Source organism: Rattus norvegicus, chromosome 1 (genome assembly GCF_021556685.1).
Source record: "Rattus norvegicus strain SHRSP/BbbUtx chromosome 1, alternate assembly SHRSP_T2T, whole genome shotgun sequence".
Lineage (NCBI taxonomy): Eukaryota > Metazoa > Chordata > Mammalia > Rodentia > Muridae > Rattus > Rattus norvegicus.
In genome coordinates this window covers 109,290,737-109,318,492 of record NC_141534.1, presented here as the reverse complement: position 1 = coordinate 109,318,492, position 27,756 = coordinate 109,290,737, and the positions used below count along the sequence as shown (strand labels likewise).

General features: G+C 39.9%; 1 protein-coding gene across 2 annotated transcripts; it reads left to right on the top strand.

Annotated features, from left to right (window-relative positions):
* Positions 1-3,399: 3,399 nt before the first annotated feature.
* On the top strand, positions 3,400-27,756 carry Mrgprx2 (MAS related GPR family member X2). Of its 2 annotated transcripts, XR_015634109.1 has the most exons (3): positions 3,400-3,605; positions 23,648-24,679; positions 27,385-27,755. XR_015634109.1 is itself a non-coding variant. In NM_001002280.2 (2 exon segments), coding segments are annotated over 2 exon segments (1,047 nt in total). In that variant the 5' UTR covers positions 3,419-3,534; the 3' UTR covers positions 24,624-27,756.

The following is a 27,756-nucleotide window of genomic DNA, read 5'->3' as shown; positions in this document are numbered from 1 at the left end:
CACAGTGGAGTACTACTCAGTTACCAAAAACAATTACTTCATGAAATTCATAGTTAAATGGAATCAACTAGAAAATATCATCCTGAGTGAGGTAACTCAATCCCAGAAAAACACACATGGTATGCACTCACTGGTAAGTGGATATTAGCCCAAAAGCTTGAATTACCCAAGATGTAATCCATGGCAAATATGAAACTCAAGAAGAAGGATGACCAAAATGTGAATGCTTCACTCCTTCTTAAAAGGGGAACAAAAATATCAACAGGATGTGATAGGGAGGCAACGTTTAGAGCAGAGACTGAAGGAATGGCCATTCAGACCCTGCCCTGCATGTGGCATAGATAGATAGATAGATAGATAGATAGATAGATAGATAGATAGATAGATAATAGATAGATAGATAGATAGATAGATAGATAGATAGATAGATGATAGACAGACAGACAGACAGACAGACAGACAGACAGCCACCAAAACTAGATAAGATGTATGAAGCTAAGATGTGCATGCTGACAGGAACTGGATATAGATCTCTCCTGAGAGTCACAGCCAGAGAATGTCAAATACAAAGGCAAATGCTAGCAGCATGTCACGGAACTGAGAATGGGACCCCTGTTGGAGGAATTAGAGAAAGGATTAAAAGAGATGAAGGGGCTTGTAACCCCATTACAATGTCAACCAACCAGAGCTTCCAGGGAATAAACCACTACCCAAAGACTGACCCATGGTTCCAACTGCACATGTAGCAAAGTATGGCTACTTGTTGGGCACCAGTGGAGAGAGAATCCCTTGGTCCTGCCAATGTTGGACCCCCTATGTAGGGAATGGCCAAAGACTAGTAAGAGCACCAGTGGAAGGGGAAGCCCTTGGTCCTGCCAAGACTGAATCCCCAGTGAACGTGATTGTTGTGGGGAGGGTGGTAATGGGGGGGAGTATGGAGAGGGGAACACCCATAGAGAATGGGGGAGGGGTTAGGGGGATGTTGGCCCGGAAACCAGGAAAGGGAATAACAATTGAAATGTAAATAAGAAATACCGAAGTTAATAAAGATGAAAAAATATTAGCATGATATAGATTTTATTTTCAACTAAAATAAGACTATTTTTTCTCCTTTCCATTACTCAGTCCCTGTTACCCTCCTTTCCTTCCTTTGTCCCTTCCTTCCAACCATCATTTAATTTTCCTTCCGTTCTTCCATTCTTCATGATTTTTGAGTTTCATGACTGCTCCTTATAACCTGTACAAGGAAACAGGCCCTTGCAATATACAATATATAAAAATGTCTTCATATATCTATACCCATTTTGTACTCACAAAGTATGGATCTCTTTGCATCTGCTTCAGCAAATGATAACATTATGTTAATGAACCATCATCATTATCTCTTTATTATATCTTGGATGGACCTTCCAAGTCACTAAAAGTGGACATGCTTCATTACTGGGAGTTCTAGTTTTTCTGTCCATAATCTATGACAGAATCACAATCAAGGCCAGAGTTCTATTCATATCCAATAAAGTATGCTCACACCTTTCTCCAGTATTCAAGACATAATATGGCTTTAGATGTTGAGTGTGGAGACTACTCAGTATTCTAGTGGTATTAGGGAACTTTAGCCAAAGTACAGAAAGCCCAGGATAAGGAAACTCTGATTATTCATTTACAGAGCCTCAATGACTTGGTGGGGTTGGCAGAAAATTGACTATCCATAAATCCAATAAAATGTGTAAAAATGATACATATCATTAAAGAAGAAATTAATATATCCATAAAAACACAAAAACATCAAACATGAAAGATATAAATAAAACTTTTCATTATATTAACATGCAAACAGAAATAATAAAGAAAGCACAAACTGAGTGAATATAGGAGATAGAAAGCCTAGGGAAAAGTACAGGAACTACAAAGCTTTCCCAACAAAATACCAGAGATAGAAAAGAGAATCTCAGGCATACAAGACACAATAAAAGAAATTGATATACCAGTCAATGAAAATGTTAAATCTAAAAAGTTCCCAACACAAAATGTCCCAGAAATCTGGGATGTTATGAAAGGCCAAACCTAAGAAATATAAGAATAGACATAAACTCCCATTACAAAGCCCAGAAAATATTTTCAACAAAATCATAGTAGAAAATTTCCTAAACTTAAAGAAAGCCATGCCAATAAACATACAAGAAACTTACAGATCATAAAATAGATTGGAATAGAAAAATCCCCCTGCAACATGATGATCAAAATATTAAATGTTCAGAACAAAGAAAGAATACTTAAAGTTGCAAAGGGAAAAGACCAAGTAATGTATTAAGTCAGAACTAATAGAATTACAGTCAATTTCTTAACAGAAATTCTAAAGCAGGAAGGGTCTGGGCAGATGAATTACAGATTCTAAAAGAGTGCAGATGTCAGCCCAGACTACTGTACTTAGCAAAACTTTCAATCACCAAACTGGGGTGGGGAAAATATTCCATGACAAGACCAAATTTCAACCAATGGCTAACACAACTTGACAAACATCCCATGGGAGAGAGACAACCTCTGACACCATTAATTGTACTCTGTTCTGTTTACATAAATGAACCTAGCATAACTGTTGCCTGAGAGTTTTCATCCAGCAGTTGATGGAAAGAGATGCAGAGATGCACAGCCAAATACCAGTTGGAGCTCACAGAGACTTGTAGAAGAATCAGGGAAAGGACTGAGGGAGCTGGAGGTTTCAAGGGCACTGCAAGAGGACTTGAAGAATCAACTACCCTGGTCCCATTGGTGCCCACAGAGACAAAACCACTAACCAAAGAGCATTCATATACTGGACCTAGTATCCCTTCATGTGCATTTGTAGCAGATGTGACTCTTAGGCTTCATGTGGGTCCCCTATATACAGGAGCGGGAGCTGTCTCTAATCTTCTTGACTATCTTTGGATCCCCTCCCTCTAGCTAGACTACATTGTATGGCTTCAGTGTCAGGCGGATGTAATTAGTTTAAAAGTGTCTGCAGAGGAGTGATGCCCATGGAGGGTTTGCCTTTCTCTTTTGAGAAGAAGAGGAAGTATTAGAGGGAGGAGCAGAGGAGGGTGGGTATTCAAAAAGAGGAAGTATGTGGGCTGCAATCTGGATGTGATTTAAAAAAAAAACTTTTCCTACATAGTCCTAAGGAGTGTCTCAGTGGTTAAAGCTCTTATTTTGCAATTGTGAGGATCTGGGTTAAAATCCCTGTAATCTACATTGAGGCTGGTTTGGTTGCCTTTCCACAATCTCAGCACTTGAAAGTCCCTTGGGAAAGATGGTTAACTGGACTAACTTAATGTGTAAGTTCTTGTTTCAAGGGGAAGTGAAGCCAGAGTGGGTGGTGTGACCAGAGGATGAGAGATAAGAAGCCAGGTCAAATGTCAAAACAGTCTCTTGGAGTGCATGACTCAAATGGGTGACACTCATATGCCAGTAGATCCAAGTACAGGAAACCACAAGGCTTTCTGACAATCCGATTATCCTTCACAAAGCAGTAGTTGCATTGCCATCTATGCACTGCAGATGTGTTTCATATTGACAGCTGATTTGGGACAGACCAACTTAACATCTTCCATAAGAAAAATGGAGGAAAGGTAAGAGTCTTTATGAGATCTTTTCCCAACGTTTTTGTCTATTTTTCTTAGTCTCTGGCTATATATCTACACCTTTATGTGGACATTCCAAGGACCATTGGGTTTTCATGAAATTATAGAAGCTGCAAAAGTCATTTTAGTTGTGTACACTGGCAGATTTGACTATGCAAGGTTAGGATATTGTTAATCAAGGTACTGGCTACTTGTAATTTCTCCTCATTCTGCTCTCATCTCAGCTACCAACATGTTCTGCTATTGTGAGAATTCTGCCACTCTCCTTGATTTAACAAGAATATGAGTACAGCCACCTATTCTAAAAGCCCAATCATGTCAGTAACTCAAATGCCTGTGTTTCCTGCAACAAAGCAATTTTCATTTCTTTGTACATCTTTTTCTCAATATACAACAGATGGTCTGAAAACAAGTGACTGAGAACATAATTAATAATAATTCATCAATAATGTACATATTTGCAAAGGGAGTTAACTCTATCTCTAACCCTAGAAAAGCACACAGAGTATTTAACTTTATAGACAGTAATGGGGCACTAGTGTTCTAAACTAAGAGTTGAATGTTTTATGGATGTAGTTGTACCAGTGCTGCTCCAGGCATACAACGCCTTTTATTCATTGATTACATTTGGTATTTAATTACTTGATTTCTATATGTGATATTCTCAAATTACTCTCCCCTCCCATTTCTTACCTTTACCCCATCCCTTTAAACTTCCTCCTTCATCCCTACTAGACCCTTTCCCAGACCCATCCTTTTTGGTTTTGTTTGTAATATAGTAATATGCTGAAGAAAAGTGCTCAGTGCTTTATACCAAGAAGGGTGTACAGCTTGATTGGCAGTTGTTTGCTCTAAAGGTATAGAACACATCTTTCCATGCTTTCCAAACTTTAGATATTTGTATAGAAAGGTACTATTTTTTTTCTGACAACTTTTCTTCTGCTAGTAAAGTGGCACATATCCCTATATTTTTTATATTACCATTCTTTTTATCCATATTTTTATTCATTTTACATCTCACTCACAGCCACCATTGATCCTCTTTCTATTTCAACTCTTACAAAGCTCTCCTCCAACTGCTCCTTCCTCTTCTTTTCAAAGAAAGAGAACCCCCTATGTGTATGACTCCACCCTGGGACATCAAGTCCCAAAAGGACTAGGCACATGTTCTACCACTGAGGTCCAACAGGCAGTACAGATAGAAGGAAGTATGTCCAATGGCAGGGATCAGAGACTGAGACAGCCCACACCTACTCCACTTGTTAGGTGAACCACATGGAGTCCAAACTCCACAGTTGCTACAAATGTGTGTGGGTCATTTTCAAGCTCTTGCATGCTCCCTGGTTGGTGGCCCAGGCTCTCTGATCCCCTATGGACCCATGTTAGTTGATTTTGTAATTTCTCTTGTCATTTCCTTAACCCTTTCAATTTGCTTACCTCTATAACCCACTCCTCCATAAGACTCCCTCAACTGCACCTGATGTTTCCCTGTGGATCTCTGTATCTGTCTCCATCTGCCACATGATGAAGTATATCAAGAGATAGTTATGCTACGTTCTTCTGTGCAAGCATAGCAGAGTGTCATTACTAGTGTCAGGGGTCGACTCTCTCACATGGGGTGCTCTGAATTGGGGCGGTCTTGGGTTGATTGGTTTTGTCCTCAATCTCTGCTCAGAATTTATCCCTTCACATCATTTAGGCAAGACAAATTTTGGGTTGAAAGTTTTCTGTGTGGATTGATATCCCCCTCTATCCACTGGAAATCCTGCCTGGCTACAGGAAGTGGATAGTCTCTATATACCCTTCTCATAGGAATCTCAGCAAGGGTCAACTCCATAGACTCCTGTATCCTACCACGTGTCTCCAGCTAGTCAACAAAGATCCCCCCCATCAATTTTCATTCTCACTTTCAGCCTCCTAACCACATCACCATCCCGATGTCCCATCCTCCATTCCCCTACACATTTCCCTCTCTCCACCTATTTCCCATGACTATTAGGTTTCCCTTTATGGGCAGTATTTGAGCATCCTTCCTTTGGGACCTCCATATTTCCAAGTTTCTTTGGGTTTGTGCATTGTAGCATGGTTTATCTGCAGTTTTTCAATAATGCACACTTATAAGAGATTGCATACCCTATGTGCCTTTCTGGCTCTGGATTACCTTATTGGGGATGATATTCTTCAAGATCTATCAATTCACCTGAAAAATTTATAATATCTTTTTTTGATAACTGAGTAGTATTCCAATGTGTAGACATACCACATTATAGTTATCCATTCTTTTGTTGAAGGACATCTAGTTTGTTTTGATCTTCTGACTGTGACAAAGAGAGCTGTTATGAACATCGTTGAGCAAAGTCCCTGTGGTACAGTGGAGCACATTTTGGGTATATTTCCAGGAATGGTATAGCTGCTTCTTGAGGTAGAACTATTCCAACTTTTCTGAAAAACTGCCAAATTGATTTCCAAAGTGGTTGTGCAAGTCTTCACTCTAATCAGCAGTGGATCAGCATTCCCCTTGCTCTACATACTGGGCCAGCATATGCTAGCATTTGAGTTTTTATCCTAGTCATTCTGAGTGGTATAAGATGTAACCTCAGGGTCATTTTGATTTGCATTTCCCTGATCACTAAGGACTTAGAACATTTCTTTAAGTGCTTTTTATGCACGAGAGATTTCTCTGTTGAAAATTCTCTGCTTAGTTCTGTACCCCATTTCTTTTTTATTTTTATTGGTTATCTTATTTATTTCCACTTCAAATGTTGTCCCCCTTCCCAGTTCCCCTCTGCAAGCACTCTATCCTATCTTCCTTTCACCCTGCCTCCATGAAGGTGCTCTCCCACACACCTATCTATTCCCGCCTCACCACCCTATCATCCACTTCTACTGGGGCTTCTAGCCTCTACAGGATCAAAAGCCTCCCCTCCCATTGATGTTAGATAAGGCAATCCTCTGCTTCATATGCAATTGTAGCCATGGGTCCCTACATATGTACTCTTTGGTTAGTGGTTTAGTGTCTGGGAGCTCTGGGGTATCTGGTTAATTGATATTGTTGTTCTTCCTATGGTGTTACAAATCCCTTCAGCTCCTACGGTCCTTCCCCTAACTCCTATTTTGGGTCCCTATGCTCATTCTGATGTTTGGCTAGGAGCCTCAGCATATGAATTGATCAGGCTCTTATACACCATTTCTTAATTGAGTTACTTGGAATATTGATGTCTAACTTCTTGAGTACTTTTTATGTTTTAGATATAAGCCCTATCTCAGATGTAGGTTGGTAAAGTTCATTTCTGATTCTTTAGGGTGCCATTTTGTCATATTGATAGTGCCCTTTTCCTAACAGAAGCTTTCCAGTTTTTTTTAAGGTCCCATTTATTGTAGATCTCAGAGCCTGAGCCTTTGATGTTTTATTCAGGAAGTTTTCTCCTGAATGCTTTGATCCACTTGGGTTTGAGTTTTGTTCAGTGACAGAAATATGGATTCATTTGCACTGTTCTACTTGTAGACGTCTAGTTAGACCAAAGATATTTGGTGGAGTTGCTTTCCTTTTTCTATTGTATGGTTTTGCCTGCATTGTCAAAAATGGAAAAATCAAGTGTCCATAGGTGTGTGGATTTATTTCAGGGTGTTCTATTAGATTCTATTGATCAATGTACCTGTTCCTATGATGTATGGTTACAGTTTTTATTAATACTGCTTTGTAGTACAGCTTGTTGTCAGGGATTGTGATTTATCCAGACAATTTTTTTAATTGTTCTGGATTGTTTTATCTATCTGGGGTGTTTTATCTTTTCATATGATTTTGAGAATTGTTGTGCCAAGATCTGTAAAGACCTGTGTTAAAAATTGGATGAGAGTTTTGTTCAATCTGTACATTGGTTTTGAAAAGATAGTCATTTTCACTGTGCTAATTCCACTAATCCAAGAGCATGGAAGATATTTCCATCTTCTGATATCTTTTTCAATTACTTTCTTCAGAGACTTAAAGTCAGTGTCGTACAGTCCTTTAACTTACTTGGTTAGAGTTACAAGTTATTTTATTCTTTGTGGCTATTGTGAAGTTTGTAGATTCCCTGATTTATCAGTCCATTTATTGTTTGTATTGAAAATGGCTACCAGCTTTTTGGAGTTAATTTTGTAACAATTCACTTGGCTAAAGGTGTATATCAGCTGTTTGAGTTCTCGAGTAGAATTTTTAGGAAGGGGGAGGGAAAAGGGAGGCAGGATCCAGTATGGGAGGAGACCGGATAGAGGTACAGAGGGCCAGGAAATTGAAGAGAGGTGTGTAGCAGTGGAGGATTGTTGGGTTCCCGGGGATTTGACCTATCTTGACTAGGAATCACAGCCTGCCTGTCACAGCTTGCCACCCCATAGGGGATAGGGAACTGGAGGTAGCTACTAGAAAGTCCCACATGCCAGGGAAGCAAGAGGTTCCCAGTACACAATGGAGATGACATTAGCCAAAATACCCAACAAAGGGGAGAGAGAAACTGTAGAGATCATATACAATGGATATGCATGGCCTGTGATTGAAGGATTATGCTACCCATGCATCCAAAAATTTTAACCCAGAATTGTTCCTTTCTAAAGGAATGCAGGGACAATGAGTGGAGCAGAGACTGAAGGAAAGGCCTTCCAGAGACTGCCCCATTTAGGAATCCATCCCATTTGAAGACACCAAACCCAGATACTACTGCTGATGTCAAGAAGTGCTTGCTGACAAGACCTGGTATAGCTATCCCCTAAGAGGTTCTGCCAGGACTTGACCAATAAATACGCAGATGCTCACAGCCAAGCATCAGACTGAGCTAGGGACCACAATGAAAGAGATAGTGGGAAGACTGAAGGATCTGAAGGGGATTGCAACCCCAAAGGAAGAACAACAACATCAACTAACCTGTCTCTTCAGAGTTACTAGGGACTAAACTTCCAACTAAAGAGTTCACATAGATGGACCAATGGCTCTAATTGCATATGTAGCAGAGGACTGCATTATCTGGCATCAATGGGAAGGGAGGCCTTTGGAACTATGTTGACATGATGCCCTAGATTAGTGAGATGCTAGGCTGGTGAGGCAGTAGTGGGTGGGTGGGGGAGCACTTTTATAAAATCAGGGGGCTCAGAATTTGGGATAGGGTAATTGCTGAGGGAAAGCCAGAAAGAGGGAAAACATTTGAAATGTAAATACATAAAATAACCAAATAAAAATGACAACTGACATTTTAGAGTTAATTTTTTGATAATTTTAGTTACATTTCAAATGTTATTCCCTTTCCTGGTTTCCTGCCCATAAGCCCCCTATCTCATTACCCCTTCCCCTACTTCTATGGGGGTGTTCCCCCTCGAAAACAACCCACCCCTCTTGTATCCCCAACCTGATATTCCCTTACGACCTTGGCAGGATCTAGGACTTTTCCTCACATTGGTGCCCAACAAGGCCATTCTCTGCTACATATACAACTGGAGCCAAGTGTCTGTCCATTAAACATTAAGCATAAGAAAGATTTGATTTATTAGGATAAGGATGAGCTTCTTTGCTTGAACAGGGGAGGTAAATTGGCTACAGTGAAGGAGGGGGTGGCAGTGTAGGAACATGGTTAGCAGGGGATGGTGGTTTTCTAGGAGGTTGGGGTGGGGGTACTAAGATGGGATTAGGTCCAATTGGTATTGGCCTGGAAGCAAGGACAGGTTCCTTGAGAAGCTTTATGGTAAAAGTGAGACATGTGCCTGTCCCAGACTGCTATAGACAGAGGCCCCACAAGAAGCTATATGTGCAGTTTTTGTCCTTTGTGTGGTCTGTGAATCTAATATTTAGGGGAAGACAACAGCCCAAGGTAAAAGACTTACTGCCCCTACAGAGGGGGTTGTGGTGGATAGAGTTAGAGGGGCAGGAGAAATTACTAGACACTGTGATGTAATCCCAAGAGGAGGATAGTCCCCAATAAGTTGTTCCTGTGGTCCCCAGGCAGCATAATAGTGATCTGACTTGCTGCCACATTTGTTTAGGAGAGCGTGAACCCTGAGGTATCCAGGGCATACATAAAAGTCAGTGGCCTGGAGCAAGGTGTGGCTTATTACATTATCTCAGCCAGGCTTGACAGACCTGCAGACCCAAATGAACAAATTTTGAGCCTGAGTGCTCTGGGTATTGGACATGTTATCCTCTGGGGCAACTTGTAGCTCAAGCCGATGTTCAAGGCCTCAAGGAGCTCCAGCCCCGAGGGCTAGTTTACAGAGGTCTGGATGGAGCAAAGTAGGCCACCAAATAATGGTGGAGGTCCAGGATATTGACCACACCACATCATGCCTTTCTGTAAGCACTACCCAGGTATAGTTCTGAGGCATATGTCTATTATCAGGGTATTCGGGCTGGGGGAAGTGAGTGATGGAAGTCACCTTTGTCAGCAGCAGGATTATAAGAATATTGCTCCTTTTCTGGAGCAGTATTTGGAAGATAAAAGAGATGAATCTCAGGAGGAGATGGTGGCTCCATTCGGGACATAGGTGGGTTAATAGTCGAGGGTGGGAACATTCTCACATGAAATGACTGACCTGTTTGCAGTTAAGGCAGGTTTTTTGAGAATTATGTAAGCCTGCCCTTTGACGAGTCGCACCAATTGCTAGGCCAATTGTATGGCTTGTTCCCGCCCCTGCACAGAGGCACATGTGTTCAGCCAAAGGTTTTAAGCAGTGATGTTTAAGAATATCCTAGCATGTGGGGTTAGCATTTTCAAAAGCTAGCGCCTTTAATAAAGGAGCTTTCAGGCTCTTGGACATGAAAAAGGTGCTCAGCTGTCTCTGTCAAGCAGCTGACAAATGAATTGTATGACTCATCCGCTCCCTGAAGCACCTTAGTGAGAGTGGAAGAAAAGCCAGCTCTAGGGGGTAGTTTCTTCCAGGCTGTCAAGCATGCCTGGCAGACTTGAGCCAAGAGACCAGGGGAGAAGAGTATCTGAGCCTCTAAAGTATTAAAGGGCGGCTTGCCCAGGATCTTTTTTGCTGTCCATGACCTAGTGTTGGGATGTGTATGGTTTTTAGTTACAATTTCTTCCACCGCCTCAGCCATCTCTGACTTCCAGAGCACAAACTCACCTCCTGAGAGCCCGGCTAGGGTGAGCTGAGAAAACTCTCTTGGCATGAGAGGATTCCTTCAGTAGAGGATTCTGGGACTGCCAATGTGAAAGGGGATACAGGGCCATAATTTGATACTGCTGTTCTGGGCTTTTCTAAAAATTTAAAATTTAGGGGCAGATAGTGGTAGCACGGCAGGTTAGGCACGTGAACAGTGCAAAACACAGAGCTGGTCACTGCAGAGGGTGCCATAAGGCAGAGTGGAGAAGAAGGGCAGGAGGTGGCTACTGGCACTGGCTGTAGCCAGAGAAATTGTGGCCATTTTAGGCAGGTCATGATAACAATCTGTCTCATAACTGGTGGCTTCCTCCTCTAATTTAGCCTTATCAGGGGGGAGGGGGAAGAACACCATCATTACCTAAATCTTGAAGGGAAGGATAAAGGCTCCTTTTGGGTTATTATTGTGGAGTATTGAATCTTTTTAGTGGGGAAAGGTCTGGTGGGGAAAGGATAAGAGGCACTCTCCATGCCAATGATGAACGATGGGGAAGGTGACTTAATGTCAGAGACTGATTCCTCTCCCAAAATAGGGTCAGTGGGTGAGGGGAGGGAGGCAGCCTCCCTCAGTGAACGTTATCTGAATAAATGCTCCTCTTCTGTGACCAAGTGTTGAAGGTCCGGCCACTCAGGGGTGATCCTAAGGATATCATTAATAAGAGACCACTAACAGAAGGCAGTGAGCAGGATATTTTCAGGACCAAAAGTCTCATAATAATCTTTGAAACAATCACCAACTCTACACTACCACCTCTCATCAATTGTTCCTTCCTGGGGGAATCATGGGCAAACATCTCCCACAAAGTCCAAAAATTTCTTCAGATCCTTTTTCTAAACCCTAGTTCCTTGTGTCTTGAGGGATTCCTTGAGCCTGGACACAAAAAGTGACTGCTAAAGGATAATAAATGGTAAAGCCCAACATAAGGAGGCAAGCTATACCCTAGAAGAAGCAAGAAACTAATCGTCTTGGCAACAAAACAAAGAGAATGAAAGCACACAAACATAACCTCACATCCAAATATGAATATAAAGGGAAACAATAATCACTATTCCTTAATATCTCTCAATATCAATGGCCTCAACTCCCCAATAAAAAGACATAGATTAACAAACTGGATACGCAACGAGGACCCTGCATTCTGCTGCCTACAGGAAACACACCTCAGAGACAAACACAGACACTACCTCAGAGTGAAAGGCTGGAAAACAACTTTCCAAGCAAATGGTCAGAAGAAGCAAGCTGGAGTAGCCATTCTAATATCAAATAAAATCAATTTCCAACTAAAAGTCATCAAAAAAGATAAGGAAGGACACTTCATATTCATCAAAGGAAAAATCCACCAAGATGAACTCTCAATCCTAAATATCTATGCCCCAAATACAAGGGCACCTACATACGTAAAAGAAACCTTACTAAAGCTCAAAACACACATTGCACCTCACACAATAATAGTGGGAGATTTCAACACCCCACTCTCATCAATGGACAGATCATGGAAACAGAAATTAAACAGTGATGTCGACAGACTAAGAGAAGTCATGAGCCAAATGGACTTAACGGATATTTATAGAACATTCTATCCTAAAGCAAAAGGATATACCTTCTTCTCAGCTCCTCATGGTACTTTCTCCAAAATTGACCATATAATTGGTCAAAAAACGGGCCTCAACAGGTACAGAAAGATAGAAATAATCCCATGCGTGCTATCGGACCACCACGGCCTAAAACTGGTCTTCAATAACAATAAGGGAAGAATGCCCACATATACGTGGAAATTGAACAATGCTCTACTCAATGATAACCTGGTCAAGGAAGAAATAAAGAAAGAAATTAAAAACTTTTTAGAATTTAATGAAAATGAAGATACAACATACTCAAACTTATGGGACACAATGAAAGCTGTGCTAAGAGGAAAACTCATAGCGCTGAGTGCCTGCAGAAAGAAACAGGAAAGAGCATATGTCAGCAGCTTGACAGCACACCTAAAAGCTCTAGAACAAAAAGAAGCAAATACACCCAGGAGGAGTAGAAGGCAGGAAATAATCAAACTCAGAGCTGAAATCAACCAAGTAGAAACAAAAAGGACCATAGAAAGAATCAACAGGACCAAAAGTTGGTTCTTTGAGAAAATCAACAAGATAGATAAACCCTTAGCCAGACTAACGAGAGGACACAGAGAGTGCGTCCAAATTAACAAAATCAGAAATGAAAAGGGAGACATAACTACAGATTCAGAGGAAATTCAAAAAATCATCAGATCTTACTATAAAAACCTATATTCAACAAAATTTGAAAATCTTCAGGAAATGGACAATTTCCTAGACAGATACCAGGTATCAAAGTTAAATCAGGAACAGATAAACCAGTTAAACAACCCCATAACTCCTAAGGAAATAGAAGCAGTCATTAAAGGTCTCCCAACCAAAAAGAGCCCAGGTCCAGATGGGTTTAGTGCAGAATTCTATCAAACCTTCATAGAAGACCTCATACCAATATTATCCAAACTATTCCACAAAATTGAAACAGATGGAGCCCTACCGAATTCCTTCTACGAATCTACAATTACTCTTATACCTAAACCACACAAAGACACAACAAAGAAAGAGAACTTCAGACCAATTTCCCTTATGAATATCGACGCAAAAATACTCAATAAAATTCTGGCAAACCGAATTCAAGAGCACATCAAAACAATCATCCACCATGATCAAGTAGGCTTCATCCCAGGCATGCAGGGATGGTTTAATATACGGAAAACCATCAACGTGATCCATTATATAAACAAACTGAAAGAACAGAACCACATGATCATTTCATTAGATGCTGAGAAAGCATTTGACAAAATTCAACACCCCTTCATGATAAAAGTCCTGGAAAGAATAGGAATTCAAGGCCCATACCTAAACATAGTAAAAGCCATATACAGCAAACCAGTTGCTAACATTAAACTAAATGGAGAGAAACTTGAAGCAATCCCACTAAAATCAGGGACTAGACAAGGCTGCCCACTCTCTCCCTACTTATTCAATATAGTTCTTGAAGTTCTAGCCAGAGCAATCAGACAACAAAAGTAGATCAAAGGGATACAGATCGGAAAAGAAGAGGTCAAAATATCACTATTTGCAGATGATATGATAGTATATTGAAGTGATCCCAAAAGTTCCACCAGAGAACTACTAAAGCTGATAAACAACTTCAGCAAAGTGGCTGGGTATAAAATTAACTCAAATAAATCAGTTGCCTTCCTCTATACAAAAGAGAAACAAGCCGAGAAAGAAATTAGGGAAACGACACCCTTCATAATAGACCCAAATAATATAAAGTACCTCGGTGTGACTTTAACCAAGCAAGTAAAAGATCTGTACAATAAGAACTTCAAGACACTGAAGAAAGAAATTGAAGAAGACCTCAGAAGATGGAAAGATCTCCCATGCTCATGGATTGGCAGGATTAATATAGTAAAAATGGCCATTTTACCAAAAGCAATCTACAGATTCAATGCAATCCCCATCAAAATACCAATCCAATTCTTCAAAGAGTTAGACAGAACAATTTGCAAATTCATCTGGAATAACAAAAAACCCAGGATAGCTAAAGCTATCCTCAACAATAAAAGGACTTCAGGGGGAATCACTATCCCTGAACTCAAGCAGTATTACAGAGCAATAGTGATAAAAACTGCATGGTATTGGTACAGAGACAGAGAGATAGACCAATGGAATAGAATTGAAGACCCAGAAATGAACCCACACACCTATGGTCACTTGATTTTTGACAAAGGAGCCAAAACCATCCAATGGAAAAAAGATAGCATTTTCACCAAATGGTGCTGGTTCAACTGGAGGGCAACATGTAGAAGAATGCAGATCGATCCATCCTTATCACCCTGTACAAAGCTTAAGTCGAAGTGGATCAAGGACCTCCACATCAAACCAGACACACTCAAACTAATAGAAGAAAAACTAGGGAAGCATCTGGAACACATGGGCACTGGAAAAAATTTCCTGAACAAAACACCAATGGCTTATGCTCTAAGATCAAGAATCGACAAATGGGATCTCATAAAACTGCAAAGCTTCTGTAAGGCAAAGGACACTGTGGTTAGGACAAAACGGCAACCAACAGATTGGGAAAAGATCTTTACCAACCCTACAACAGATAGAGTCCTTATATCCAAAATATACAAAGAACTCAAGAAGTTAGACCGCAGGGAAACAAATAACCCTATTAAAAAATGGGGTTCAGAGCTAAACAAAGAATTCACAGCTGAGGAATGCCGAATGGCTGAGAAACACCTAAAGAAATGTTCAACATCTTTAGTCATAAGGGAAATGCAAATCAAAACAACCCTGAGATTTCACCTCACACCAGTGCGATTGGCTAAGATCAAAAACTCAGGTGACAGCAGATGCTGGCGAGGTTGTGGAGAAAGAGGAACACTCCTCCATTGTTGGTGGGATTGCAGACTGGTAAAACCATTCTGGAAATCAGTCTGGAGGTTCCTCAGAAAATTGGACATTGAACTGCCTGAGGATCCAGCTATACCTCTCTTGGGCATATACCCAAAAGATGCCTCAACATATAAAAGAGACACGTGCTCCACTATGTTCATCGCAGCCTTATTTATAATAGCCAGAAAATGGAAAGAACCCAGATGCCCTTCAACAGAGGAATGGATACAGAAAATGTGGTACATCTACACAATGGAATACTACTCAGCTATCAAAAACAACGAGTTTATGAAATTCGTAGGCAAATGGTTGGAACTGGAAAATATCATCCTGAGTGAACTAACCCAATCACAGAAAGACATACATGGTATGCACTCATTGATAAGTGGCTATTAGTCCAAATGCTTGAATTACCCTAGATCCCTAGAACAAACGAAACTCAAGACGGATGATCAAAATGTGAATGCTTCACTCCTTCTTTAAATGAGGAAAAAGAATACCCTTGGCAGGGAAGAGAGAGGCAAAGATTAAAACAGAGACTGAAGGAACACCCATTCAGAGCCTGTCCCACATTTGGCCCATACATATACAGCTACCCAATTGGACTAGATGGATGAAGCAAAGAAGTGCAGACCGACAGGAGCCGGATGTAGATCGCTCCTGAGAGACACAGCCAGAATACAGCAAATACAGAGGCGAATGCCAGCAGCAAACCACTGAACTGAGAATAGGTCCCCTATTGAAGGAATCAGAGAAAGAACTGGAAGAGCTTGAAGGGGCTCGAGACCCCAAAAGTACAACAATGCCAAGCAACCAGAGCTTCCAGGGACTAAGCCACTACCTAAAGACTATACATGGACTGACCCTGGACTCTGACCCCATAGGTAGCAATGAATATCCTAGTAAGAGCACCAGTGGAAGGGGAAGCCCTGGGTCCTGCTAAGACTGAACCCCCAGTGAACTAGTCTATGGGGGGAGGGCGGCAATGGTGGGAGGGTTGGGAGGGGAACACCCATAAGGAAGGGGAGGGGGGAGGGGGATGTTTGCCCGGAAACCGGGAAAGGGAATAACACTCGAAATGTATATAAGAAATACTCAAGTTAATAAAAAAAAAATTGCTATGATCATGATAGGAACTTTATATCTCATGTACAAAATAATAGGTTTTCTCAATTTCATTGTACAGGTATAGAATTATCTTGTATTTAGTTACAAAGAAAACTTAAAGTAAGAATTTATAGACATTTAACAATTATTTTCTATGATGAATCATTAAAGCTACTGCAGTAAAACCAAAAAAAAAAAAAAAAAAAAAAAAAAGATTCCATGCTGTACCTTTATAGGTTGTTATGAATGTTCTTAAGGGATGGATGTGTACAGGAATTTGTATGTTTATATGGGCAATTATATCTTATCAATTGTATCAAAAAAAAAAAAAAGTGACTGCTTAGAGAATGCTTGTCCCATCACTTACCGTAAGATCTGTGCCATGCTATAATCTCTCAGGCTGTCTCATGGCGGGTGTACCGTGATGAGCCAAAGACACTCTCTGGTACTTCTGTGATGAGCAAATAGGCCTATTTTTCACTGATGAGCATCATTCTCTCCTCTGTAACCCCTGAGGGTCCCTGTTCAGGTGCCAGTTGCCCTGTTCTGCAGGGTCAGTCAACAGAGTCTTGGGACCGCCTAGGAAAGAATGGGGGACAAGAGACTCAACAGATAGCAAGACAGGAGGTCTGATCAAGCTGATAATTTTTAAAAAAATATTTATTTATGTTATTCATATGAGTACACTGTAGCTATCTTCAGACATATCAGAAGAAGGCATCAGATCCCAACACAGATGGCTATGAGCCACCATGTGGTTGCTTGGAATTGAACTCAAGACCTCTGGAAGAACAGTCAGAGTTCTTAACCACTGAGCCATTTCTCCAGCCCCCAAAGCTGACAATTTCTAATTTTTCTCAGGCAGCAGTTATGCTTGTAGAAGCAGGATGTGGGAAGGGGTTAGGTAACCACAAAGGAATGAACTTTGCTCAATGAACAGGATGTTGGCTGGGTAAATCAGTTGGCAGGAGGAACAGTACAGGGAGGGTTGCTAAGTGACCTAAAGACAAGATTTATATTTATATTTTAAATTCAAGCAGAGCTTTAGGTGTAAGTGTAGTTTTTTAGATCTAACATGAGGCTGCTCTCAACATATATGGGCTAGATCCCCAGGTGGGGCAGGCTCTGAATTTGTTCACCCTCTGTTGCAAATTTGTCTCCATATCTCTTCCTATGAGTATTTTTGTTCCCCCTTTTAAGGACTGAAGCATCCCCACTTAGATCACCCTTCTTCTTGAGGTTCATGTGCTCTGTGGATTGTATCTTGGGTAATTTGAGCTTTTGGGCTAATATCCACTTATCACTGAGTATATATCATGTGGGTTTGTTTTGTGATTGGGTTACCTCACTCAGGATATTTTCTAGTTCTATCCATTTCATAAAGTCAGTGTTTTTAATAGTTGAGTAATACTCCACGGTGTAGATGTACCTCATTTTCTGTATCCATTCCTCTGTTGAAGGACATCTGGGTTCTTTCCAGCTTCTGGCTATCATACATAAGATGCTATGAAAATAGTGGAGCATGTGTCCTTGTTATATGTTGGGGCGCCTTTTGAGTATGTGCACAGGAATGAATGTGATAGCTGGATTCTCAGGAAGTACTATATCTAGTTTTCTGAGGATCCTCCAGACTGATTTCCAGAGTGGTTGTACCAGCTTGCAATCCCACCAACAATGGAGGAGTGTTCCTCTTCCTCCTCATACTCAACAGGAACTGTCCTTATCTGAGTTTTTGATGTTGACTAATGGTTTGTTGTATATTGCTTTTACAATGTTTAGGTATGGCCTTCAGTTCCTGATCTACCCAGAACTTTTATCATGAAAGGGTGTTGAATTTTGTCAAATACTTTCTCAGCATCCAATGAGATTATCATATGGTTTTTTACGTTGAGTTAGTTTACATAGTGGATTATGTTGATAGATTTCCATATATTCAACCATCCCTCCATCTCTGGGATGAAGGCAACTTAATCATGATGGATGATTTTTTTTAGGTGTTCTTGGATTCAGTTTGCAAGAATTTTATTGAGTAGTTTTGTGTCAATATTCATAAGGGAAATTGGTCTGAAGTTCTCTTTCATTTTCAATTCATTGTGTGGTTTAGATATAAGCATAATTGTGGCTTCATAGAAGGAATTGGGTAGTACTCTTTCTGTTTCTATTTTGTGGAATAGTTTAGACAGTATTGGTATGAGGTCTTCTATGAAGGTCTGATAGAATTCTGCACTAAACCCATCTGGTTCTAGGCTGCTTTTGGTTAGAAGACTTTTAATAACTGCTTCTATTTCCTTAGGAGTTATGGGACTGTTTAGAGGGTTTCTCTGATTTTGATTTAATTTGCTACCTGGTATCTGTCTAGAAAATCGTCCTTTACATCCAGGTGTTCCAGTTTTGTTGAATATAGGCTTTTGCAGTAGGATCTGGTGATTTTTTTAATTTCCTCAGATTCTGTTATGTCTACCTTCTCATTTCTGATTGTGTTAATTTGGATATACTCTCTGTGCCCTCTGGTTAGCCTGGGTAAAGGTTTATCTGTCTTGTTGATTTTCTCAAACAACCAGCTCCTGGTTTTATGAATTTTTGTATATTCCTTTTTGTTTTTATTTGGCTGATTTCGGCCATGAGTTTGATTATTTCCTGTCTTCTACTCCTCTTGGGTATATTTGCTTCTTTTTGTTCTAGAGTTTTTAGGTGTGTTGTCAAGCTGCTAGTGTATGCTCTCTCCTGTTTCTTTTTGGAGGCGCTCAGAGGTATGAGTTTTCCTCTTAGCACTGCTTTCATTGTGTCCCATAAGTTTGGGTATGTTGTGCCTTCATTTTCACTAAACTTCTAAAAAGTGTTTTAATTTCTTTCATTATTTCTTCCTTGACCAAGTTAGCATTGAGTAGAGTGTTGTTCAACTTTCACGTATATGTGGGCTTTCTGTTGCTATTGTTGCTATTGAAAACCACCCTTAGTCCAGTGTGATCTAATACGATGCATGAAATTATTTCAGTCTTCTTGTATGTTTTGAGGCCTGTTTGTGACTGATTTTATGGTCAATTTTGGAGAAGGTACTATGCGGTGCTGAGCAGAAGGTATATTCTTTTGTTTTAGGATGAAATATTCTATAAATATCTCTTAAATCCATTTGGTTCATAACTTCTGTTAGTTTCTCTATGTCTTTTTTTAGTTTCTGTTTCCATGACCTATCCTTTGATGAGAGTGGGATGTTGAGATATACCACTATTATTGTGTGAGCTGCAACGTGTGATTTGAGTTTTAGTAAGGTTTATTTTATGAATGTAGGTGCCTTTGCATTTGGAGCATAGGTATTCTGGATTCATCTTGGGGATTTTTCCTTTGATGACTATGAAGTTTCCTTCCATATCTGTTTTGATTATTTTGGTTGAACGTCATTTTATTCAATATTATAATGGCTATTTCAGCTTGTTTCTTCAGACCATTTGCTGGCGACATTGTTTTCCAGCCTTTTACTTTGAGGTAGTGTCTGTCCTTGTCTCTGAGATGTGTTTCTTGTATGCAGGAAAATGCTGGGTCTTCTTTACATATCCAGTCTGTTAGTCTATGTCTTTTTATTGGGGAATTGAAACCATCAATGTTAAAAGATATTAAGGAATAGTGATTGTTTTTTCTTGTTATTTTTGTTGTTATAGATGGAGTTATGTTTGTGTGTCTCACTTCTTTTTGTTTAGTTGCAAGGAGATTACTTTCTTGCTTTTTCTAGGGTGTAGTTTCCCTCCTTCTGTTGGAGTTTTCCATCTATTATTCTTTGTAGGGCTGGATTTATGGTAAGATATTGTGTAAATTTGGTTTTGTCATGGAATATCTTGGTTTCTTCCTCTATGTTAGTTGAGTGTTTTGCTGGATATAGTAGCCTGGACTGGGATCTTTGTTCTCTTATGACATATGCCCATGATCTTCTGGCTTTCATAGTCTCTGGTGAGAAGTCTGGTATAATTCTGATAGATCTGCCTTTATATGTTTCTTGACATTTTCCCTTACTGCTTTTAATATTTGTTCTTTGTTTTGTGCATTTGGTGTTTTGACTATTATGTCATGGGGGGAATTTCTTTTCTGAACCAATCCATTTGGAATTTTGTAGGCTTCCTGTATGTTTATGGGCATCGCTTTCTTTAGGTTAGGGAAGTTTTCTTCTATAAATTTGTTGAAGATACTTCCTGGCCCTTTAAGTTGGAAGTCTTCTCTCTCTTCTATACCTATCATCCTTAGGTTTGATCTTTTCATTGTGTCCTGGATTTCCTGGTTGTTTTGGGTTAGGAGCTTTTTGTGTTTTACATTATCTTTGATGTTGTGTCAATGTTTTCTATGGTATCTTCTGCCCCTGAAATTCTCTCTTCTATCTCTTGTTTCCTGTTGGTGATGCTTGTATCTATGAATCCTAATCTCTTTCCTAGGTTTTCTATCTCCAGGGTTGTCTCCCTTTGTGTTTTTTATTGTTTTTATTTCCATTTTTTAAATCCTGGATGGTTTTGTTCAATTCCTTCACCTGTTTTCTTGGGTTTTCCTGTGATTCTTTAAGGAAATTTGTGTATCCTCTTTAAGGGCTTCTACTTGTTTATCTGTGTTGTCCTGTATTTCTTTAAAGTAGTTATTTATGTCCTTAAAGTCCTCTATCATCATCATGAGATGTGATTTTAAATACAAATGTTGCTTTTCTGGTGTGTTAGGATATCCAGTATTTGCTTTGGTGGGAGAACTGGGCTCTGCTGATGCCAAGTAGTCTTGGTTTCTGCTTAGTTTCCTGTGTTTTTCTCTCACCATCAGGTTGTTTCTGGTGTTGCCTTGTCTTTCTGTCTCTGACAGTGGCTGGACCCTCCTGTAAGTCTTTTTGTCAGCACTCCTGTAGACCTGTTTTCTTTCAGCTGCATCTGGGAATAGAGTGCTGCTTGTGCATTTGTGTGTCCTAAAGCCTCCAGGTGGGTTGCTTGGAGCATAAAAGTTGGTCTTACATTTCCTCTCAGTGCTCCAAGCAACGGGCTTTCAGTTCTTGGTGCAGGCAGAAACTGGAAGGGTCCTTTCCCTGACGGTTCCTAGGTTCCCATATCCAGAGGGCACTAGGCAAGTTCCTCTTGGGCCAGGAATGTGTGCAGAAGTGGTGGTCTCCTCTGAGCTCTTAGGATTGTCTGCACTTCTGAGAGTCCAGTTCTCTCCCCCACGGAATTTGGTTACAAGAGAGCTGTGGGAGCAGTTCAGCTCTGGAAGCAGGCAGAAACTGAAAGTGTCTTTTCCCAGATGACTTCTGCCTTTGTATGTCCTGAGGACACCAGGTGGGTCACTTGGAGCGAAGAGTTGGTCTTATTTCTGCTCTCAGGTGTGTTGGCACTCCTGGAAACTAGCTTTAGGCTCTCTATACAGGCAGAAACCAGAAGGGTGCAGCCCCTAATTAATTTGTTACCCTTTAGAATCCTCTATTTCATTGTATTTTCCTATATTTATGTAAGGGATTTATTAATTTCATCTTTAAAGGCCTAGATAATTTTCAGAAGATGAGATTTAAGGTCATAGTCAGGTGTGTGTTAGAGTATCCCTGGATTGCTGTAGTAGGATAGCTGTTCTCTGACGATTTCATATTTCCATGGCTTTTGTTGATTGCGATCTTATTTTTAATCATCAGACCTTTAACCAACTTGCTGTCCCTGGATGTTCCTGATGTGCTAGGTAGTTGAAGGTAACATAAGGTGACCTTGGTTTCCTTATGTGGGACGCTTCTGGTGTCTTTCCTTGGGCTACACAATGTTACTCATCTGGCAACGAAAGTTTCCCAGGTATTGGGTGTGTCCCTAAGGAAACAGAGAGTAGGGAACTCCAGGGAAAATGGAGACAGAGGAGTTCTGGTACAATGATACTCAGGAGCATGGTTCACCTCTCTGGGCAGCAAGGACACTCCCAGAGAGGTCTCAGGGGGCAGTGAAATGAGTGCAGGGAGGAAATCTAACATGTATCAGCAGGTCCAAAGAAGGTTTGTAGAGAGATGACTGGACAATGGAGATGGAGGGGGCATGGCAATAGGCTGCTCAGGACAGCTGGGTATGCCCTAGCTGTCTCTACAGGCAAGAAAATGGATGCAGAGATGGGCATTATCCTCTATGATTCCAGATAATTAAGTCTAATGAAAATGGGAAAATGAGTACAGGGAGAGAATCCCATATCATTCTTTATATGTCATCTTTATATGTCATCTTCTCCTGGCATTTGTCACTTGAGTTTGACATGTATGGGTTTATCCCTTGTAAGATGCATTTGGAATACCTCCCACATTTGAATGTCCACACCCTCCTCAAGATGAAGGAAAATCCATCTTTTATTTTATTGAATTAGTTTTTTGTGCTTTAGCCTGCATTCCAGACCAATCCTATGCACAAAGTGTTAATAAGTTTGGTCTCTAAATTGACTCATAGATTTCTCATATTCTTCACTGCCCCCACCTCACGTTGGGGAATAGCAAAGGCCATCATTAACCATCTCTGTACCATAAGCCATTTTTTTCAAGAACACTAGAGATGTCCACTAACAGGATCATCAACAATGATAATTTTTTCTTTCATATGTATTTTGTGGCACTGCAGTTGCTTTAAAATATTTTCAAAAACCTTTATTCTAAATTCACATCTACATTGGGGGACATGATCCATGTATTTATTCATTGAGTGAAAGTTCTCAGCTATTCACTGTACCCTTAGGGAGAGATAGACACTTGTGATATAGCAACAGGCAACATAAAAGTGCTTAATGTCCTCAAAGGTTTCCTCCTTTCTAGTTTTGAAACTGAAATGGATACTGAGTCATGCTACCCTCCCTACAGGTCTGGTTCTTTTATACTGGTCTTAGTATAATTTGGCATACATGTCATGTCTGCCCCTCATGATTTCCATGTTTTTTCATTTGGTGACCTCCCCACCTTCCAGACTAAGACCATCAGCAGTTGGTCATGCTTCTGGCTCCTGAATTCCCAAAGCAGAGAACCAGCCTTAGCCTAGAAAGAAAGTTGGGTTCAGAGTTTTATTTTCTTTCTCAGAAATAGATTGTCTTATAATAGGAGTTTTAAAATAGCCTGAATGTCTCTACTGGGAGCATTAGCTACTCCAACATCAATACAGTATATGGGTTGCAGATAAATTATTATAAGTTATATTTACAATAAGGCTCCAGAAATATTGATTTTGATAAATTACTTCATCTATATCATATTGTTTCCCCATTTTACGAAGCAGGTGACCCATTAACATATGTAAGAGTGACCTTGAGAATCAGATAGTGTACAGCATGTGATCATGTCTTGTTTTTTTGTTTGTTTGTTTGTTTGTTTGATTGTTTTACAGAAACATCAGCAGAAGGCTTCTAAGAGTGGATTCAAACAATCCAAATTGGGGAACTAACATCACAGCTCTGAATGATAGTAACGACCCTGAAATGTCATTTTGTGAAGTTGTATCTTGTGCCATAATTTTGCTTTCTCTCATCATTGCCCTAGTTGGGCTTGTTGGAAATGGAACAGTGTTTTGGCTCCTGGGCTTCCAGATGCGCAGAAATGCCTTTTCAGTCTACATCCTCAACCTGGCTGGTGCTGATTTTCTCTTCATGTGCTTCCAAATTGTTTATTGTTCTCATATCATGTTGGACATGTACTACATCCCTATCAAATTTCCCCTGTTTTCAATTGTTGTGTTAAACATTGGTTATCTTTGTGGCATGAGCATCCTCAGTGCCATTAGCATTGAACGCTGCCTATCTGTCATGTGGCCCATCTGGTATCGCTGCCAACGCCCAAGGCACACATCAGCTGTCATATGTACCTTGCTTTGGGTCTTGGCCCTAGTGTGGAGCCTCATAGAAGGAAAGGAATGTGGCTTTCTATTTGATACCAATGGCCCTGGTTGGTGTGAGACATTTGATTTAATTGCTACTGCATGGCTAATTGTTTTAATTGTGGTTCTCCTGGGGTCCAGTCTAGCCTTAGTGATTAATATCTTCTGTGGCTTATACAGGATTCCTGTGACCAGGCTGTATGTGACCATTGTGTTCACAGTGCTGGTCTTCCTGCTCTGTGGTCTGCCCTATGGGATCTACTGGTTCCTCTTAGAATGGACCGAGAAATTTAATTATAACTTACCTTGTGGTTTTCATCCCGTGACAGTACTTCTATCCTGTGTTAACAGCTGTGCCAACCCTATCATTTACTTCCTTGTTGGCTCTATTAGGCACCACAGGTTCCAACGCAAGACTCTCAAGCTACTTTTGCAGAAAGCCATGCAAGACACTCCTGAAGAAGAAGAATGTGGAGAGATGGGCTCCTGAGGAATATCTAGAGAAACAAAGACAGTCTGCAAGGGACTGAGAGCTGCTTTGATCAGGCATAAGTAGCTTTAAAAAAACCATGTCTTTGTTAGTTTGTTGCAGTTTCATAATGTTGTATAGTTGACGAACAAAGGTTAGGAAAGTATTCAATGTTGCAGAAGTTGGTTGATACTAGACTTATTATAAATACTAAGTGCAGCATTTATGTAGCTATCTTGCTCAGGAATTTACCACCTCCTTTTGAGGGGCCTCCTTGTAAGCTGTATGGAGTCCAGAAGAGCTATTGACCACTACTGACATCCTTTCTTCAGCAAGAGACTCAAGAAAGTGCAAGAAAGAGTTGCAGTTCTTAGTTAACTTAATAGTGGATAGATCTATGTTACACACACACACACACACACACACACACACACACACACACATATAATTTTATTTCACTGTAGAAGGGTCAAATAGGCCTTATAATCCCAGAACATATTAATTTCTGTAGGTTTTACAGGATGAATGGAGCAGTAGTCTTTCTTGCATAAATTTCTTAGTTAAGCAGTGAACACTCTCAAGAGAAGTCTGTTAAATCACTATTCATGCTTTGGAGTCCTTACCTTTAAGTTCACTGTGTGATCCATTTTCATCATTGGAAGTGGGTGGTGAGGTTTATAAGGAGATACTCAACATACATGCACACAGGAGGTGTAGAATATCTGTTTTTTGTGGTTTCTTCATAGTGTCCTACTTAGCATTTCATGGTTGAGTCTTGTTTTGTCATGATTCTCCCTCTCTCTGGCTGTCTAATTCCTCATGACACTTTTCCAATAAGGTCCTTTACAGGAAACTCCCTTAAAAATCAAACTTGTTTCACATTTATACCATTTCCAGGAGTCCACAGCATTTATTAACTTAATTATGCAATTTACTAAAAATTTAATAAATAATATTTCTTTTGTAAAGCTGCAGTATGTAATAATTTCAATTGTTCAACAATTAAGAGAATATAATATCAACAGATTAAATTAAACAAATCAACATATTTCCTTAAAAATTTAGCTACATACACAGAAACTAATTAAGACACAAAATACTAATATCTTTTAATTTTCATCTCCCCTCCATTCAAAAGTTTTTATATTAGAGGTAAATAGGCTGTCCTTGTTTCTTTTCTTTTCTTTTCTTTTTTCAGAGCTGGGGACTGAACCCAGGGCCTTGCGCTTGCTAGGCAAGTGCTCTGCCACTGAGCTAAATCCTCAACCCCTATTTCTGTTCTAAATTAAAAGTTAGAGTGTAATTGAAAGATTGTAATATTATGCTTGATACGTATGTGGTTAAATTGTTGTTATGGTTGAACAAACTAACCTATATATCATGTCATGTAAATATTCACTTTTTTCTTATTGTGTCAAAACTTCATACTTTGGAAAACTTCTATGTGCAATGCACTCTTACTACAAAGATTTCATGCTGTATATTACTGCTGTGGTTTCAATGAAGATGGCTACCATAGGCTCATTTATTTAAATGATTTACCCCAATTAGTAGAATTGTTTGGTTAGGATTAGGAGCTGAGGAGTTGTTGGAGGAGTTATGGCACTAGGGTTTTCTTTGAGGTTACAAATCACCAGTGTCTCCATCCACACCATGCCTGTGAATTAGATACAGGCTCTCAACTACTACTCTAGTGTCATGCTTCCTGCCGTGGTGGTCATACATTACAAAACTGGTGATGAGATCTCCCAAATTAAATATTTTCTTTGTAAAATTGCCTTTGCCATTGTTTCTCATCACTGCAATGGTAATGTGAGAAAAGAGAAGCTGCTGTCAGAGAAGTTGTTATTGCTGTAACAGGCCCAATCCCATTGCTTTTTCAAGGAATGAGAAAGACTATGGGATTTTGGACTAGGGAAGCAATTGAGGTGAGGCTTAAAAAAGATACTAGTATGAACTTGGATGAAAGTGGTACTGAGAGCATGTACACTGTGGAGGGCAAGTTGAAACAGTTTTTGAGGGAAACACTATTAGCAACTTGGCTAGAAAAAATCTTGAATATTTTTCACATAATGTGGCTGCTTTTTACCCTTGTCATTAGGAATATGCATGAGGCTAAATTGAAAACTGTAGAGATAATTTCTTGGCAAAGGATATTAGGTCAAAATGAGAAGAAGGGCAAAATGAAATATAAAATGTACAATTGAAGAGAAAACAATAATCAGGATTTTAAATTTTGTAGCTAATTCTTGTGCCTAAAGATGTTAGTAGTTTAAAGAAAGGCCTGAGGGGAAATGGAATAAATGGAGTACTGCTCCAGGGTGAGACATAGCACAGCTAAGCTTTCAACTTGAAAAAAGAAAATACCTAAAGATGCTCATAAATCAAAGGAAATTTTATTCAGCAAATGAAAGCAATGAATCAAAGTTTATGCAAATAAATTCAAGGAAGTGAAGATGTATGATCTGTTCCTCTGTATGTTGGAAACATGTAGTTGACAGTTGAATAATGAGCAGAGAGCAGAAGTTGGCAGAAACAGTCATCTGTTGATGGCCTTTTGGTCAAGAAGGGTTCAGGAATAATTATTATTACAATTTTTTTTGTTCTTGCCATGGCTCTGTTTTAAATGTTTATTTATGAGCTGTCTCAATGTCAGAGACTATTGTGCATAGGTCTACTGACTTAAATTCAAGATCTGAATACTCACATAGTAGCAGTATATAAAAGATACTGCAAATTGACAAGAGGTCTAAGTGTGACAAATATATTATCATGTTTCCAGGCCCTGTTTTCTATGTCTACAACAAAATCGCCACACCTAAGATTCAGGAACCATAGAGGAAAATGGGGAAGAAAGATGGTAATATCCAGAAGACCAGATGTCTCAGCTAGATGTGTTCTTCTAGACAGGACAGAGGCTGTACCCACACAATCTCAGCAATCTTAAACCAGCTTAACAATCTCAACAATATTGCACAAGACCTGCAGAGTGATAAGACCATTATAGATGCCAGTGTGGATGGGAAAATCTCACAAGGACTCATCCCTCTCCATCATCTCCTGCTTGCTGATGTGCTTGAGTTCCAGTCCTGACTTCCTTTGGTGATAAACAACAATGTGGATGTAGAAACTGAATAAACCCTTTCCACCCTGA